General features: G+C 33.5%; 1 protein-coding gene across 8 annotated transcripts; it reads right to left on the bottom strand.

The window, feature by feature from the left end:
* Positions 1 to 3204: 3204 nt before the first annotated feature.
* LOC111385330 (protein HESO1-like) lies at positions 3205 to 13888 on the bottom strand. 8 transcript variants are annotated; one of them, XR_002701053.1, is made up of 11 exons: positions 13620 to 13887; positions 11627 to 11815; positions 11236 to 11412; positions 10390 to 10476; positions 9868 to 10052; positions 7663 to 7758; positions 6596 to 6641; positions 5187 to 5293; positions 4992 to 5093; positions 3856 to 4915; positions 3205 to 3774 (listed from the first exon to the last, which is right to left on the bottom strand). XR_002701053.1 is itself a non-coding variant. In XM_023009708.1 (10 exons), the coding sequence occupies exons 1-10, from the start codon at positions 13651 to 13653 to the stop codon at positions 4004 to 4006; spliced, it is 1935 nt and encodes a 644-aa protein (XP_022865476.1). In that variant the 5' UTR covers positions 13654 to 13887; the 3' UTR covers positions 3205 to 4003. The 8 variants fall into 8 exon arrangements, 7 of the variants coding, with proteins under 7 accessions (XP_022865476.1, XP_022865477.1, XP_022865479.1 ...); XM_023009708.1 differs by having other exon boundaries at positions 3205 to 4915; XM_023009709.1 differs by having other exon boundaries at positions 3205 to 4915; positions 13635 to 13886.
* Between the last annotated feature and the right edge of the window lie 2363 nt (positions 13889 to 16251).

Raw genomic sequence — 16251 nt, 5'->3', positions numbered from 1 at the left:
GACTATTGGACTTATGGAGCTTAACTACACCGTACACTTTTTACTTCAATGTAAGTATTGTGTCGTAGGCCCTTGGTTTAGGAAAATTAGCCCTCATGAATAATTTTTTTGAGCATTATAAGGATGACACTTTTAAAAGTTTGCATATGTATTAAATTGGCTTAAAAATTTCTCATGTAACCATATTCTTTCTGAGCTGAGGTAAAGCAGATAGATGTGAGGGAAAAAAACTGTAAAACCCTCAGCGGCATGAAGAGAAAGTAGGAGTGAACTACTCCAAAAATTGTGCACTTGTTTGCTTTCAATTTCCTCTATTTTGTATTGTTATTACTGCTCTTGATGATGCATAATTAATCATCCAATCCATTTGTTTTGGGTTCAAGAACATCGCCTCCCCTACCTTTGTTGATTGCTTTTAACAAATTTTCCAAATATGTTGGACAAATATCACGTGGATGCGAGTGGAGTCGAAATTTGTTGACTACATCAACTGTACGAAAATTGAGTGTGAATCAAACAAAAAGACGTGAACTACATAGTCTACAATAGTGTACGAGCATCGAAGGTAATAAGAAAAAAGTGAGGGCAATATTACTAAGAGAATGTAAAATTGCATTACTTTCAAATGGCACTAAGCGTGAATTTTTATAATAGAAGATGATGAATGATTACCAGGGCCGGCCCTGGCAGATTTTAAGGGGCCTCTAAAAAAGAAAGAAAGCCTAGAAACCCCTTAGCAAAAAACCTCACATGAAATATAGCCATGGATATTATCTTCTTCTGTAAATCCAATACACAAACAGTGGACTCGGTCTCAAAGTTCGAGATAAACAACGGAATATGAGGAGAGAAATTTTACTAGGTAAAGTCATTTATTGGTTAAACCCTCACTCTCAAATTATGAATTTCTTTGTTACTACTGGCATAAATTCATTTATATTTGTTCCAAAATTTGTGAGTTCATTGCATCAAGATTTTATAATTTGATATGCCATTAGCGATGGAGAGAAGCAATAATCATAATAGGGGCATTCCATTAATCTATTCGAACTACCATAATCAACAAAATTCAATTAAAATCCAACCCACTAAGAAAGAGAATGAATTTATTAATAGTTTTGCTAGTAGTACATCGGGGTGTACGTACACCCCACTCACATGAACAAGGGACCTACTTGAATAAAATATACTTTCTTTCACATGAATCCCACACTCACGTGAGTATGGTGTACACCATTCGGTACATTTTATTATGTACCACTAGACAAATAACTGTTGATTATCTTATTTATTAAAGAAATGAAGAAAGGAGTTTAACTCATTTCTTTGCAGATTTTGATTGTTTGTGAACTGTGATGGGACTAAAGATAAGGATAACGGACGGCATTTTGTACAAGAGCATATGCGGCTTTAGTGTTAATTTTTGAGAATTTCACTTTTGCTTTTTAAATTTTAATTAGCAATAAATTAATCCTCACATGTGCTTTGTTCTCCTGTAATTTTACCTGATGGTTTTAATATTGGAGCTTCAAGAACCCCCCTTAAGTGTTGTAATAGACTTTTTTTTTATCCTTTTAGTTATTTGCTCAAGGTGGACTTTTGCTTATCCTCTATAATTACATATTTGCAGGCCATTTGTTATTGCCGAATCCTTTCTTTTTGGAGAAGTTTGGAAGAAGTTGATTTTAGTAGTTTGATTACTAATTTTACATCTCAAAATGTAATAAATTAAGTTTAATTTTATGCTAGCCTAATCTCTAGGGTTGTGAGTAAAATTTTATTTCACTACTCTATCTTTGGAATAGTATAAAGTCTTCTTTTTAATATAAAAATGTTAATTATTTAAATACTAAATATTATTATGCTTGTAAAATAAAATATTATGTTGAAAGGCCTCATATTAATTAGTTGCCTGGGGCCTCTAAATTCTCGGGACTGGCCCTGATGATTACCATTAGATGAAAAAACACGTAACATAATCCTAATGGCTGAGGCATCTTCTGCTAGATGATTATATCTAATAGCAAAACCCTCCCAAAAGGAAGCCTTCTTCATCTTCTACGTAAGCTGTACAGAGATGAGTCAAACCAAATCAATTCAAGAACAATGAAATTTATAAGGTCTTCATGTCCACGTGCAGATAATTCACATTTCACAAATATATCTACTTCGCCAGTCTCAAGATACAAGATCCAGTACAAAGCTGAGGTTTTTCTCAAGCCATGGGTCACATAGTAAATTGGATACTACCATGCTTTCGGTCCAGTAGACTTCATTTTACACCCTACAGAGTACACACTATAGTCCTAATGCAAAAGATTTCCCTGTAACTATCGTGCTTTTGGTTATAATTTAAAGATAACTTGAACTTGATTTCCCTAACTTCAACATGAAATAGAATCTAATGCTAGTACTTCAACAACATATAGACTATAATATCTTTAAATTCAACTCAATCTTTTTGGTAAAGACTTGATAGGGTCATATAAAAACCCATTATTTTTCTTCGCATCGTTGGGGGAAAATACAATAATTCAGGGTTATTAAAATCCATGGTTGCGAATAATCACACAATTTTCATCTCCAAATAAATCATACAAAATATTTTATTTCATATGACTAGCAAGACATAATTCAAGGCTCTGCTTGATTCCTATTTTTTGAAAATACATTTTTCCATTATTCTTTTCCATCACACATTTTTCACTAAAATAATATTACACACAAACCAAAAAATTTTCCTTATTTTTTAACCACATTCTCCTATTTGAAAATGCTTTATTTATTATTATTATTATTATTATTATTATTATTATTATTATTATTATTATTATTATTATTATTATTATTATTATTATTTATTTTTATTTTTTATTATTTTTGGGGCAAAAGATGGGCATCAAATTGGCTCCAAATAATATCCCATCAAATCACTGTTTTAAAAAATATCGGGCATTCTAAAACATACATACAAAACAAACAAAATTGTGTATCATAGCACTTAACATGCACGCTTACGCCTGCATAAAAAATGTCGATAAAAACTTATTCTTCCAAAACAAAAAAAATTCTTCCTATTTATTAGGAACATTAATGTTTAAAAAAAGCACATAATATACTTTTTTCTAGCAAAAACTCTCAACACAAGAAAATATATAATCAAGAATGCTCTAACAATCAACAAAACTTTCAAGAGAGAACAAATGATAACAAATTAGTGAATTTTTTCGTCCATTCTTCATTTCTGGTAGAATCTTTCTATACAGAGCTTTACATACGGATTGCAGTGTTTAAATGTGCAAAATCCAAAGAAAAGTAAAACCAAATAACACTATGTCTCGAATATCAACATGTAAATTCAAATGTAACTACACGCACGTCATAAAGATAGGTCGTATCCCCATCTCTAAAACATTAACAAAGAGAACACACTTTTGCAATGCGCATAAGACGTTCTTGGCTAATTCCAGGTAATACAAAGATGGTTCAATTCATTCAAAGTGGCCATACAAGAATAAAATGATGATGAATGATGAACAAAAATATGGCCCTAATAAGATAGTAAACCAACAAGGATGAGGTTAAGACTTTACGTTTCTATGCATATCTTGCAGGTGCCCCAAGAGGTTAAGACTTGACATTTCTAAGCATTTCTTGCAGGTGCCCCATACTAAGCAATTAATCACCGATCAAGCTTTCTTTTTCCACATATTCACGCATGATTTAAAGCCAAGTGATTTTTTCTAACCAGCTTGGAGGTTTGCATCATCAAACCTTCAATTAAGAGAATGTAGGAGGCTTGACGTTTTGAGCAAAATCACGAAATTTTTACTAAACCAGTATACACTTAAATACCTGCGTGGTGACTACAGCTAGAAGCAAAGGTAAGGATTGGGATTGCAATTTCAATCATGAATTCCCTTTAAAAGCCCCTGTAGTCCGGTTCTCTTGTTCGAATGGGATTATAGGAAATACTTTGACCCCATCCTTCTGTAATAGGTTGCTAACTTCCACCCCTGCCTTCACGCTCCCAACCCCAACTTCCTGTGATCGGTCGCTGAGTTCTGCCACAGCCTTCGGCACGCACCTCACCCCAATCTCCTGCAATGGGTTGCTGAGTACCTCCGCAGCCTTCGGCATGCACCCAATTCTGACCTCCTGCAATTGGTTGCCTAATTCCTCCCCAGCCTTCAGTATGCACCCGATCCCGACTTTCTACAACAGGTTCCTGAGTTCTTCCCCAGCCTTCAGCATGGACCCCACCCCAACCTCCTGCAATGGGTTCTATAGTTCCACCCCAACATCGTGCAAAGGGTTCTTGAGTTCCACCCCAGCCTTTGGAATGGACCCCACCCTGAAGCCCTGCAACAGAGTGTCGAGTTCCACCCCAACCTCTCATAAGTTGCTGCCCATTTCCGGGATCAGAAGGCATAGCATATTTTGTACCTTCCCAACCATCATCAGGCATCTCTCTCCAACCTTCCGTAGACTGAATCTTTTTCGTCCAGCCAGTTTCAAATGGCATAGCTCGCTCGACTTGTCGCCAACTCCCTGAAGGCATTCCTGCCCAACCGTGCATGGAGGCTATTCTCTTCGTAGGGATAGGATCTAGAGGCAGAGCTTGCTTTCTTGCTTCCTCACCTTCCCCATTTCTGTTTCTTTTTCTCTGGTTCGATTGAGAGGGAATGCTACGCAATGATGCAATTTGGTGAGAATTTGAAGTACCTGTTCGACATAAGGTAGTGATGCCATCATGCCCAAACAAAAATTCCTTCAATTGAACTTCTCCAATCTGGCCATCCATGAATGACAGGACATACCGGGTAGAAAGGTTAATACATTCATAGATCTGTTTTATTTGTGCCTGTCCTACTGCCCTAGCAACATTCTGAGATGGATCACTGAAATCCTCAACCTGTGAAGATTAAAAATTACTATATATTTAAAAATCTTCCAAGAGCATAAAAACTCAAGCAACAAAGTGTAATTACACTGATACAAGCAACTTTAGAATTCCATGTTTTCGACATCCAAGATCCTTCGTATGTGCTTGCACAGAGACCTTTGGGCCACAGATTTTCGACAGAAGATAACTGCAAAGGTAATAGAATAAAGGTCAATTTCAGTTAAGAAACAAGCACCACCAAAATAAATAACTTAATTATCACCGAGGGTGTAAGCACCACCTTGATTAGCAGAGTCACAAAGAGCTCAGCTAATGATTCTTTATTACTTTTTCCATAGTCTACAAAATTAGATAGTGACTTCTTCACTATTGCAGGATCAGCACCATCTACATACAGCACATAAAGCCAGTTAACATCACAAAGATGACCAAGAAAAAAGAGCTCGCAAACAGTAGATCTGCAACATTCTTTGAGTCAACAAAAGTCAAAGACCGAGAAGCAAAGTGAACAGTGTATCCTTTATCAGCAACTACTACAAATTATATTGAATTACTAAAGAGGCGCTGCAGCAGATTTAGGGAGCAGTGTTCTAGATTCCAGGCTATCGAAGAGAGTTAGAACCTTTTTTCTGTGACACGTATGATGAAAAAGAAATGGGACAGAAGTCCTTGCACATAGTAGTACCAAAGCTCTAACGACCCAAATTTCCTTGAAAACTCACTTGAAAGAATACGTCACTACGTTAGTCATGCCTTATGTAAAAGAAGGAAAAAAAAGTTCTACTGCAGCCCTTCCTTAAACACACAACCACTACAACGAAAACTTAAGTCTTATTCCAAATGTATTTGGAGTAAACTACATAAATCCTCTTTTGTCATTCCATCTGGTTTGTTGCTAGAATGATAGAACTACTAAAAGATCAAAAGTAAATAGATACTTAGCAACCACAATAAACTATTTCCTCCCCTTCTAATCAATTCTACTATGTATACATCAATCTTATGAACAGGATCCTCTTTAATTTTACGCAAAGATGTGTTCCAACCATTTAAGTCATCTCTTTGTTAATTGATCCTCTGCGGTGTGACATCCATTTGTTGCCATATATTCTCGTTTCTTATTTTATCAATTACAATATGACCACATCCATCTTATATCCTCATTTTCACTATACTCATCTTATAGACATTTTGTAATTTAACAATGTGAACTGAGTACCATAAAGCATTTAAAGTTTAATACCATTCTGTAAAATACATAGATCTTCCTATTCTGCACATAGCTCTTTTAATGAGTTTATTATATAAAGATGCCATCAATTTTTGAACAATTTTTTCCAAACAAAAATTGATGGACAATAATTCGTGTTATTATCTGAGATTCCCAGGATGTCTTAACAGCCAATTAAATTGTGACACATATTTGATATCATGAGAAATGCCTCAAACATGACTTCTAACACTCTTTAGTTCTGTCCATATTGAAAATTCACTCTAAACAACATAGATATATAGCTAATATGTGATGAAACTAAGAAATTAAACATGACTTGTCAAATGAGATAAACAATTACAACCCAAGCTCACAAAACTATTGCAATTGAAAGTAAAAGTTGAAAATGTTATTGAGCACAAAATGATGCAAGAAATGTAGTCAAAATCAATTAAACAAAAAACACACGGAATTACCTTTGACTATAGCAGAAAATGGAGGTAATATAGGTGGCTTCCGAGTCTGTTAGAAACAAAAGATGGGAGAGACGTCAAATTGAAGTGTATTGACAGGTAGAATGTTAGCACATAATGGAACACACCCAATCTAATGTTGGTACACGTTCACCACAAACCAGACAACCAATATATGATTTGTTTATGTGGCATGTGGATACTCGTCTTAATAGAGACATAGTTACAAGTTCAAATAATGAGACTACAAATCATGAACAACAAATAATGAAAGATTGAATACCATTCATTGCCCAATTAAACATAAAAAGATAGTATATTGCATATTAAACCTAAATCAAACGAAAGATGTATAAAATCTAACTCTAAACATAACGTGCAAGGTCCAGACAAGTTTTCAGGCGAGATGACAAATTCATTTTCTTTTTAATTTAACAAGTATTTACTTTCTGTCACACCTCAATCCAACAAGAAAAAATGTTTCAAGGTTCATCTAAGCTTATTAAGTTGCATTTAAACAATTTTGCTACATGGCAGTAGCAAATAATGAAATATATCCAGAAATGAATGTTGGTACAAATTCAGAACAAATCAGCATTGTTAAAAAGACATGCCATATTTGTCTGCAATGTACAACACACCGTAGATGTGATCAGAAAATTATGTACCCCAACTAATGGAAGATTAAATATCATTTACGACCCAGTAAAATATATATAAGATTACTCCAGCCATATATTGAGTATAAATCAAAACAAATAGTGAACAAATGTAGAATTTAACTACAGAAAAATCATGCAAAGTTCAGAGAAGTTTCACCACACGTCAAATTTATACCTCTTTACTTTTTTAAGATGCATTTACCACCCCTACCCCGATCCAACACCAAAGATACATTTCAAGGTTCATCTATGCTTCTTGAGATGCATTCAAGAAAAATTGCAACATAATCTATCAATAAAAAACATACCACTTAGAGATAAACAAAATTTTATACTGGAGCACAAATAATTGTAGAAATTGTTAATATAGAAGGAATGGATAAAAATTACGAATGTCCAAAACTGTACCTGCAAATGAAAAGCAACCAACAGTATTATGGAGAGAGAATTCAAGGTTTTGTCTTTTGAACTGTTAATGTTCTGCACTTTTGCCCAGGTTTTCATCTGCTGACATGAACAGTACCAATTAGATAACATAGCATTGATCATTATATTTCAAGAAAAATAAAACACCACCAGATTCTTAAGCATAGCCATCTAGTAGACATCTGAGGAAAACATGTATGATCATCTTTAGAAGCATCTGAAAAATCAAATTCTAACCAAACATCAGAAGGAAAAATGGCAAGCAGTATTCTGAATGGATTGGATTGGGAAGCTTCAAGTGTTTTAATGCCTGTTAGTTATGTTTCCACAAATAACATTTTGCAGAGATCTATCACGTTAGCAGTTGTTTGGTGTGTCAGTCAGGATGTTCCAGAGACACTCCCAATATTTTAGTATGGTCTGGTGTTCAGGCTCCATTTAACAATTAAGCTCCATCTCCAGAGCATTTTCTGGAATCTCTTAGAAAGACTTATAATGTAATTACACATCTATTAGACATACCTGATCTTACTTTAGTCTTCTTACGATATCGGAAGTCTATTACTCCAATAAAGTGATACTTTCATCCAGGGCTAAGAGAATTATTTGACCAAAAACTATTTGCTTGACTTCCATCAGAGTTATATTTAAGTTTCCGGTCTCAAATCCTCCGTGACCTTATTTACTGTTCATGCAACCAAATTCTTTAACTCAAAACCAATTAATAAATAACGGTTCAACATTTTGCCTTGAGGGACAGTGTAAGGGAAGTGATTTGTGAAAAGAAAATTGGAAAAGAAGTGTCTGCATGCCGTAAAGAAGGAGTTCCAAGGATTTCATGTCAGATTTTGCAAGGTGAAGGGACCATAAACAATATATGATCTAGTAAACCACGGAATCCGTAAAAATATGGAAATCTTAAAGACACAGGAAACATTATTTAAATAAACCCCAGAATAGATGAGATGGCTAAGATATTACTTTACAACAGTTAGGTCTTAAGCTTGAATCAAATCCCTTGTGAAATACCTAGAGATGCTTACCTGAGCTTGTCATGCTCGCATATCTTGTTATGTGATCCAATGCACAGTTTTAAAATGTGCCCAAGACTTAAACCTTGAGACTCGTGCCTTTGTTAATTGCTTCAAAACATGCACCATACTAAGGGAGGCATGGCTCAAGGCATAAGTCTCAAGGCAATTGAGGTGAGCAGTCCTTCCTCTAGTTCCCATAGCAGAGCATTTAAATGATTTTCCCCCTTGAGAATCACACTCTAAGAGATCCGCAGAGAACCAATTTCAATTTGTATGATGGTGCACAGTCCTATTTATGGATGCTAAAACCCCGCAAAGAAAACCCTATGATATCCTAAAATATGGCCTAGTTGTTAAAGTAACCATATCGATTCTAAACTGCATGTTCACAGTGACTTTATAAAGTGATAAAATGCTTAACTGAAACCCAAAAGATCTACTTTAGTATAGTAAATTACTACCAATTTACTAACTCTACAATTAGAAACTACACTGGTCACAGAGTTTTAACTCCTGAAGGTACCCAACAAGGAGAAACAAGAAAATTCCAATAAAAACACTAATATCAAACTTAATAATTATTTTCCAAAGCTAGTCCTGGATCATCGAAATCCATTTTTTCTCTTCATCCTAACTCCAAGAAACATTTATAAGTAATTGAGCTTTCTAGAAGTCAACTACTGAATACTGCTATATCCCAAGGACACAATTGGCTCTCTCAGTTTTCCAACTTCTTGACCCATGTATACTCCAGATTTGGAGGCTCACTTTCTATCATATCAGCTGAGAGCCTTAGCATTGTACAAGGACATGCACATTACCTTTGGGTGGATTTGCCCACAACTATAGGCAAGTCTTATAGATTATGTAAGAATAATGAGAGGAATACCAACAGACCATCTAAAAGCTTATAAAACAAATGGAAAAGCTATTCAATAATGTGCACTGCAACTATGCCTGTAAGAGCATTCTATTGGGAATATAAATATTAAAGTTAATCGAATGATCATGCTTCAAATTAAACAAAATATAAAAGCACCAGCATACACTTCTATTTCGGATTGAGAAGGATGAGATGGAATCTTGACAAATGAAGCTGAAGGTTGAACGATGAAATATAGATGTATAAAAGAATGAAGAAATCGAACTTTACCAAGAAGCTTAGCTTTTTAAACCTTTCATCAATTGAGGAAATTAGGTGGATAATCTGGGATTTTAAGATTCCATCCCTATTCTCAACTGATATATCACATTCAACTCCTGTTCCTTGATCAACAACTTTCAGAATAGGCACCTTGGCAGTTGTGATTGGAAGAACACCAGAAACATGCCCTTTACCTGGAGAACACGAATACAATTATAAGATGCATACAAGTACCATTTCTTATTTTTGATCAAGAATAGAAGGAGAATGAAGAAGGTAGAAACAAAAAGTCTTCATTAGTAATTGCAACTACTGTTATAATTCTAGTGAAAGCCATCTACCAATCCATGGAACTTAACCAAATAGAACAAAAGTTACTGCTTGAAAGAGCTCCTTCTCAACACTACTCAGTTTCCATCATATCTTTTGATAGGAAAAGATTACAAAAATCGGAGAACTAAAATAGTAAGAGAGAAGGAGAGGATCAGTAAAAATAAACATAGAAGTTTGATGAAGAAGAATTCAACAAATCAGGAGCTATTTTGTAAATGAACCCATAGAATTCTGAACAGCCAAGTAAAGCACCATTTCTCACAAAATGCGTAAGAAGAGCTTCACCTGAAATAATAGCAAGCATAGCCACTCAAATATTGTTACAGATCCCCAATTATCTTCTTATCTTGTAATTACTAAATTTCTAAATTTATTCTTTCATCTTAGGTTTATTGTTAAGCCCAGAAATAATAAGAAAGAAAAGATAATATCTCAAATGATCTTTGCTTCTGTTACATATTACCCGGTATATGCCTATGAAACCTAGAACATAAGTTCTTGACTTACAAAATAGAACTTGGTAGGAGCCAAAAAATATAAGTATATTATCATTGCATCCGGGAGCTAAAAGTAAAACAAAAATTCTATCAGAATTATAATGGTCTAAATAATATACACAGAAAAGCTCCTCGTTTTTTCCAGTTAGTCAATTAGATTTCTTACATCCTTCAAACCCTATTTAAAATTCATTGTCTTCAGATGATAACATAACGCTGTTGTTTTCCAACCATGACCTTCAACTTTTTTCCCTTGTAAATTTGTCATAGGATACAGGTCATGAATATTATGGATCTCGCTTTCACTATACTCTTTTTTTCCCCAATTGCTCTTTCAACGGCTTTTTAACTAAAAATGCCACCTAACTATTAGAAATGGCCAACTACACATACATTTGCCTAGAAGAGAAATATACCTCTGATTTCTGAAGCAAGCCTAAATTACCTTCAAAATTTGCAGTTTAAGAAATGAAAAAGTTCAATATAATCATAAAAATAATAAAATATGAATCAAAACAAACCAGGAAAAATACAATCAAAATTTTACTTTGTAGAGCATATAGTTTCTTTGCAAACTTCCTCAGAGTTTGAATCTTCTTTTCGTGCGGAAATTCAATTGCATTAGATCTAAAATTCACAGAGAGATCTAAATCACTTGTTGTGCTAAAGAGATCCATTAAGAAAGAACCAAATTCCACCACAACGGGAGTCACTTTTGAATATCCTGAAAAGAAAAGGATCAAACAACCACCATGATAAGAATGTATTCCATAAGAGAGGCAGATTTATCTGGTTGATGAAATAATCATCTAAATAAAATAAAATGCAAAGCATTATGAATAAAGATCCACGATTATTAGAAACAAGAAGCAAATATAACAAAGGGAATTCCTTTCTAATGTTGACGTAGTGTAAATAAATTCAGCATGAAGTATTACCATATAACTCCGTTGCAATTTCATTAAATACTAGAATTAAGTCCCTTCGAGATTCATAATCACTCAGTTTTGGGCGCCGAATGGCATAAACATCTTGAAGAAGTTGCTCAAGAGCAGATACACGTTCCTTTGTTACTGCAGGACCCTGTGATTTCTTCAACTCAAACTTCTCTGCTTTCTTTTGCAAAACTAAAGACATAGCACAAAAAGAGTAAGATCTCTTGCAACTATGATATGCAAAACATCAATACCTGTCGCTTAGCACTTAGCTAGATAAAAAAGCAATTGTGTAAAAGCATTAACCCTTTGTGATATCTGTAAACTCGTAAATTTTGTTGAGAACAGAAGAAATTTCAACTTTTGGGTATGTTTTTACATCTATTAGCTCCAATAAAAAAGCTGAATTTGCAAGGTATAATTTCCTCAAGTTGCCAAGACGTATCCTAGCAGAAGTGCCCACAAATTCGAAATACCGCACAGTCATTTACATATGGAGATATATGTTGAACTAAAAGGTATTATTGTGACTTTTTCCCTCGTTAGCACAAGTTTTGCCTCCAATTAATGAATCATGATTACAACCTATCTACATATTATTTTAAGATTAACAACAAGGTTTATTTACTGCTTCGGGAGGATCACCAACTAGCTAGCCAAAAAATTTGAAATGGAAGATCCTTTACTCAAATTGACACAGAGATAGGAGCCAATGCACGACCAATTGTCAGTATAACTATAGATGCCCATGACAAAGTCAACGTAATTTGATCTTCTAATTTTTTGTTATGCTTATCCGTTAAAGTATCATTGAAAATTATTTTTGTTTCCAGTATGACCAAAAACATTTCCTCTTATGTTTTACTTTCTTTGCTTTAGATTTCAAGCTTGTCAACAGACAACAAGATCATAATAATCATTCTTAGTATTCAATGATCAAATTTTCTTATTGCAAGCTTATACTTATTGACAACAAAGTTATTATCAACAAACTCCTCTACCTAACCAGAATTTTTTTTCCCTGCTAAACTCACAGTGTTTGATGCTCAACAAGGAGGGAAAATGACTATTGAGGAGGAAGATATTTTAGTTTGCATGCATTTATCCTTCTCGGCGAGACTATTTATAGATTTCCCAGAGGGTCTTGAGGGCAATTGGGTCCTTTCATTAGATTCATTCCTGTCATTTAAAATTGGGTTTCTAACTAATTATGTCAGGTACTCACATTTTATTCACCAGCTAACATGTCCTCTATCGATTGGCCTTGAAGTCGTACCTTAAACACTTAACCACTCGTATTTTAATACCAGGCTGGTGAGTTTCTTACAACGTGGAATTTTATGGAAACAGTTTGCCTTTCTTTTTGGTGAGCTTTTATGCTTAAACTTTTACTAGCTCCACATCTTCAGGTTTCATATAGAAAAGTTATGAGCTCGCTTGTTCCTCTGAATTTTCTTATTCAACAATACTTATAAACAGGAACGTTTCAAGAATTTCCCCCTTAAAATAAGTGAACCTTTTTCAACATTTTTACATATACCTAAAGTATCCTAATCCCCCTATTTATACAGAACAATAAACAGATATCCAAGACAAGCGAAATATCGAAAGCTACATAAAATTGAAAGCCCAATTCCCATTCTGAAAAAACTCAAAAAAGCATTGTTGTAGGCATTCTTTGACTTTGAGAAACCATTATTATGAGAGAAAATTCAAAATTCACAATTTCATCAAAATAATAATAATAATAATAATAATAATAATAATAATAATAATAATAATAAATAAATAAATAAATAAATTGAACATTAAAATTACTGATTTAAACCGAAAAACTGATCGCATCGTTTCCAAACAATGGGTTGCCAATTAAATTCAGCACATAAATATCAAAATTTAGGCAAATAAGAAAAAATCTCGCCTTATGTTTCTGCATGTTTATAAACAGAGTAAGGCCACATAAAAATACCCTAAGTTACCATATATTGTTACAAACCCCGACAAAATTCACCTTTTGCAGGCAACGCCATATCTCCAGGAAATCTGCAACTTCACTGCCCAAATTAATTTAACCAATGAAAATTACAATCCAATAACTTCAGCAGAGATCCATTCTTGTTTTCTCTTCGTGGGGTTTTCTGGAGAGTGGAGAAGAAGACGAAGGGTCCAACGTCCCCTTTGATTTGATTTCAGCAACCAGTTGTAAAACGGAATACCTCAGCCCGTTATTGAATTGACCTCGTGAGAATTATATATTGAAAGTACAAGTCTTACGTTTTAAACGCTAGTCGGATTTGGACCGCTTCTTTTATTCTTTTTCTTCATTTTTTCCCTCCTATTTGAATAAATTGATGGAGATTGTAGTCCTCTTAATAAAGTTGATGTTTTAATATAAAATTTCAAATCTTAACATAGTATTAAACTCCAACGAGAACGATTCGATTTGATTAAAACTCAAGAAATGATACGAGATATATTAAGGAATATAATCTCACATCGAATAAAAATGAAAATGTGGACAAATTTATAAAGATTTGAACTAGTCCTCTTGATAAGGTTGATTTTTTCAGATGGAACCCCAAATCTTCACAGAAAGCAAAAATCTAGAGTTCAAATAAATAGGATACTTTCGTGGGAAAAAAAATATTTGTAGATTTTGAAAGCAACCAATAAGATGTATTCTGTGCTTATTGTATATTAGCTTCATACTCCTTTTTTTTTTTTTTTTTTTTTTGCAATATTTCTGTTTTCAGGGTAAAGTCATTTCCTTCGAACGTTTTATTAATTCCAAGTCTACCAATTTTTAGCTAATGATTTCATTATAATTCAAGTCTTGTAATGAACCGAGAAGTGTTTCTAAAGAAACGCAATTTGAATGATTTACGAAAGTTAAAATTACGATAAATGCAAAACTAATACAGATGTTGGCGTGAATCTCAAGGGGAATGGGCCTAATTAAGAGGGTCCGTAATTTTTGTCGTCGTAGTTCCATCTGTTTTTATGAAGACAAATCACCATTTATTTATTTATTTTGGTTTGGTTTGTTCACTTATCCTTAAGTCTTTGAGAAAAAAACTCTAATAAAAAAAAGGTGCTAAGAGGAGTTAATTTAAAAAAAAAAAAAAACTTTATTTACGATGGGAGAAGTAAAATGAAAAATATTGGCAATTTGCAATATTGCTACTTTTACATGAGCATATGTTACAATTTCATATGCTTTAGAATTTTAATTTCGTAAAACTAGAACATGATATGTAAAAATGTATCTTCATTTATTATAAGAATAAGCGTAACATCGAATAAAAGGGCGATTTAAATTGAGTAGGATCGGGAAAAGAAAAGATAGTTCTTTCTATTATATTATGTTAGATTTAGTTAATGATTTTCGACTTATGAGTCTTTTCTTCCGGGATGAACTGTTGGCACCAGTCCAACTAGTTTATGTACCTCCCGTGCTATAATATTTTCAAATTTATATTCTATTATGGTACTATCAAGAGGATTAGTTGGCTAATTAGATTTTTAATTGCGAGGGACCAGGGAAAATCTTTTCTATTATATTAAATTAGTATTAGCTAGTGATTTTAGTAAAACAAATCATCCTTTTCTTTTTTTCTTTTTTGGTGATAAATTGTTTACACATCTCCAAGTAGTTTGTGTACCTCTCGTGCTACAACATTTGAACATTTAGATGTCATTACCAGCCGCCAAGAGGGACAAGCTACCAAAGGGATCTGTCATGTCAAAATAAGTTATTTTAGTCCTTATAAAAATATCGTATTCATTTTGTATCATTTTGTTGGCATGGCTTTGTGGCAAAGCAAGGAATTGTGAATCCTTTATTCCCAATTCAAATTCAGGTGTTGCTAGATCAACTAAAATAAATCAGAAGAGATATGTCGAATAAATTTTTCCCCTTCCTTATTTAGGAAACATTTATTTGGAAAATTTGAAGAAAATTTAAAATTATAATGTCAAAAGATTGTAATTTACATATTTTATAAAGTGAATTAATTTAAAAATATTGAAATATGCCAATAGATAGAGATAATATTTGAACAGTAATATTCAAAAAAAATATTGGAACTTTAATGTTACATATAGAGAAAAATATTTTATATTATTCTTCCAACCAAAAAAAAAAAAAAAAAAAAAAAAGCCTTCCTGTTCTATTTGGGACATTAACATTTCAAACAAGCGCATTCGGTACTTTTTTTGTAGAAAATACGCTAACATAAGAAATTTAATGTAAGGAATATCAACATGTAAATCTAACGCAATGTACAGAATACCAACATCTTTAATTACGCGCACCTCATAAAGATAGATAGTATCCCCATCTCGAAAACATTAACACAAAGCAAACAATTTTGCAACATGCTCGAATGAATTCTTCTTAGCTAATTCCGAGTGACACAAAAGATGGTTCAGTTCATTCAAAGTAAGCATACACAAGAACATTAGATGATGATGAATGATAAACAACAAAAATATGGACCTAATACAATGGCAGAGCAAGCACCCAGAGCAAAAGGCGCCACCAAACTAGACACCAATAGCTGTGAAGTGAAGACAGGAACTAAGGGCGAAGATGAGTTTAGTTTGACCAACTTTTTTTTTAAATGACA

Source organism: Olea europaea, unplaced genomic scaffold (assembly GCF_002742605.1).
Source record: "Olea europaea var. sylvestris unplaced genomic scaffold, O_europaea_v1 scaffold3127, whole genome shotgun sequence".
In the NCBI taxonomy this organism is placed as follows: domain Eukaryota; kingdom Viridiplantae; phylum Streptophyta; class Magnoliopsida; order Lamiales; family Oleaceae; genus Olea; species Olea europaea.
This window is presented reverse-complemented; position numbering and strand designations above follow the sequence as displayed.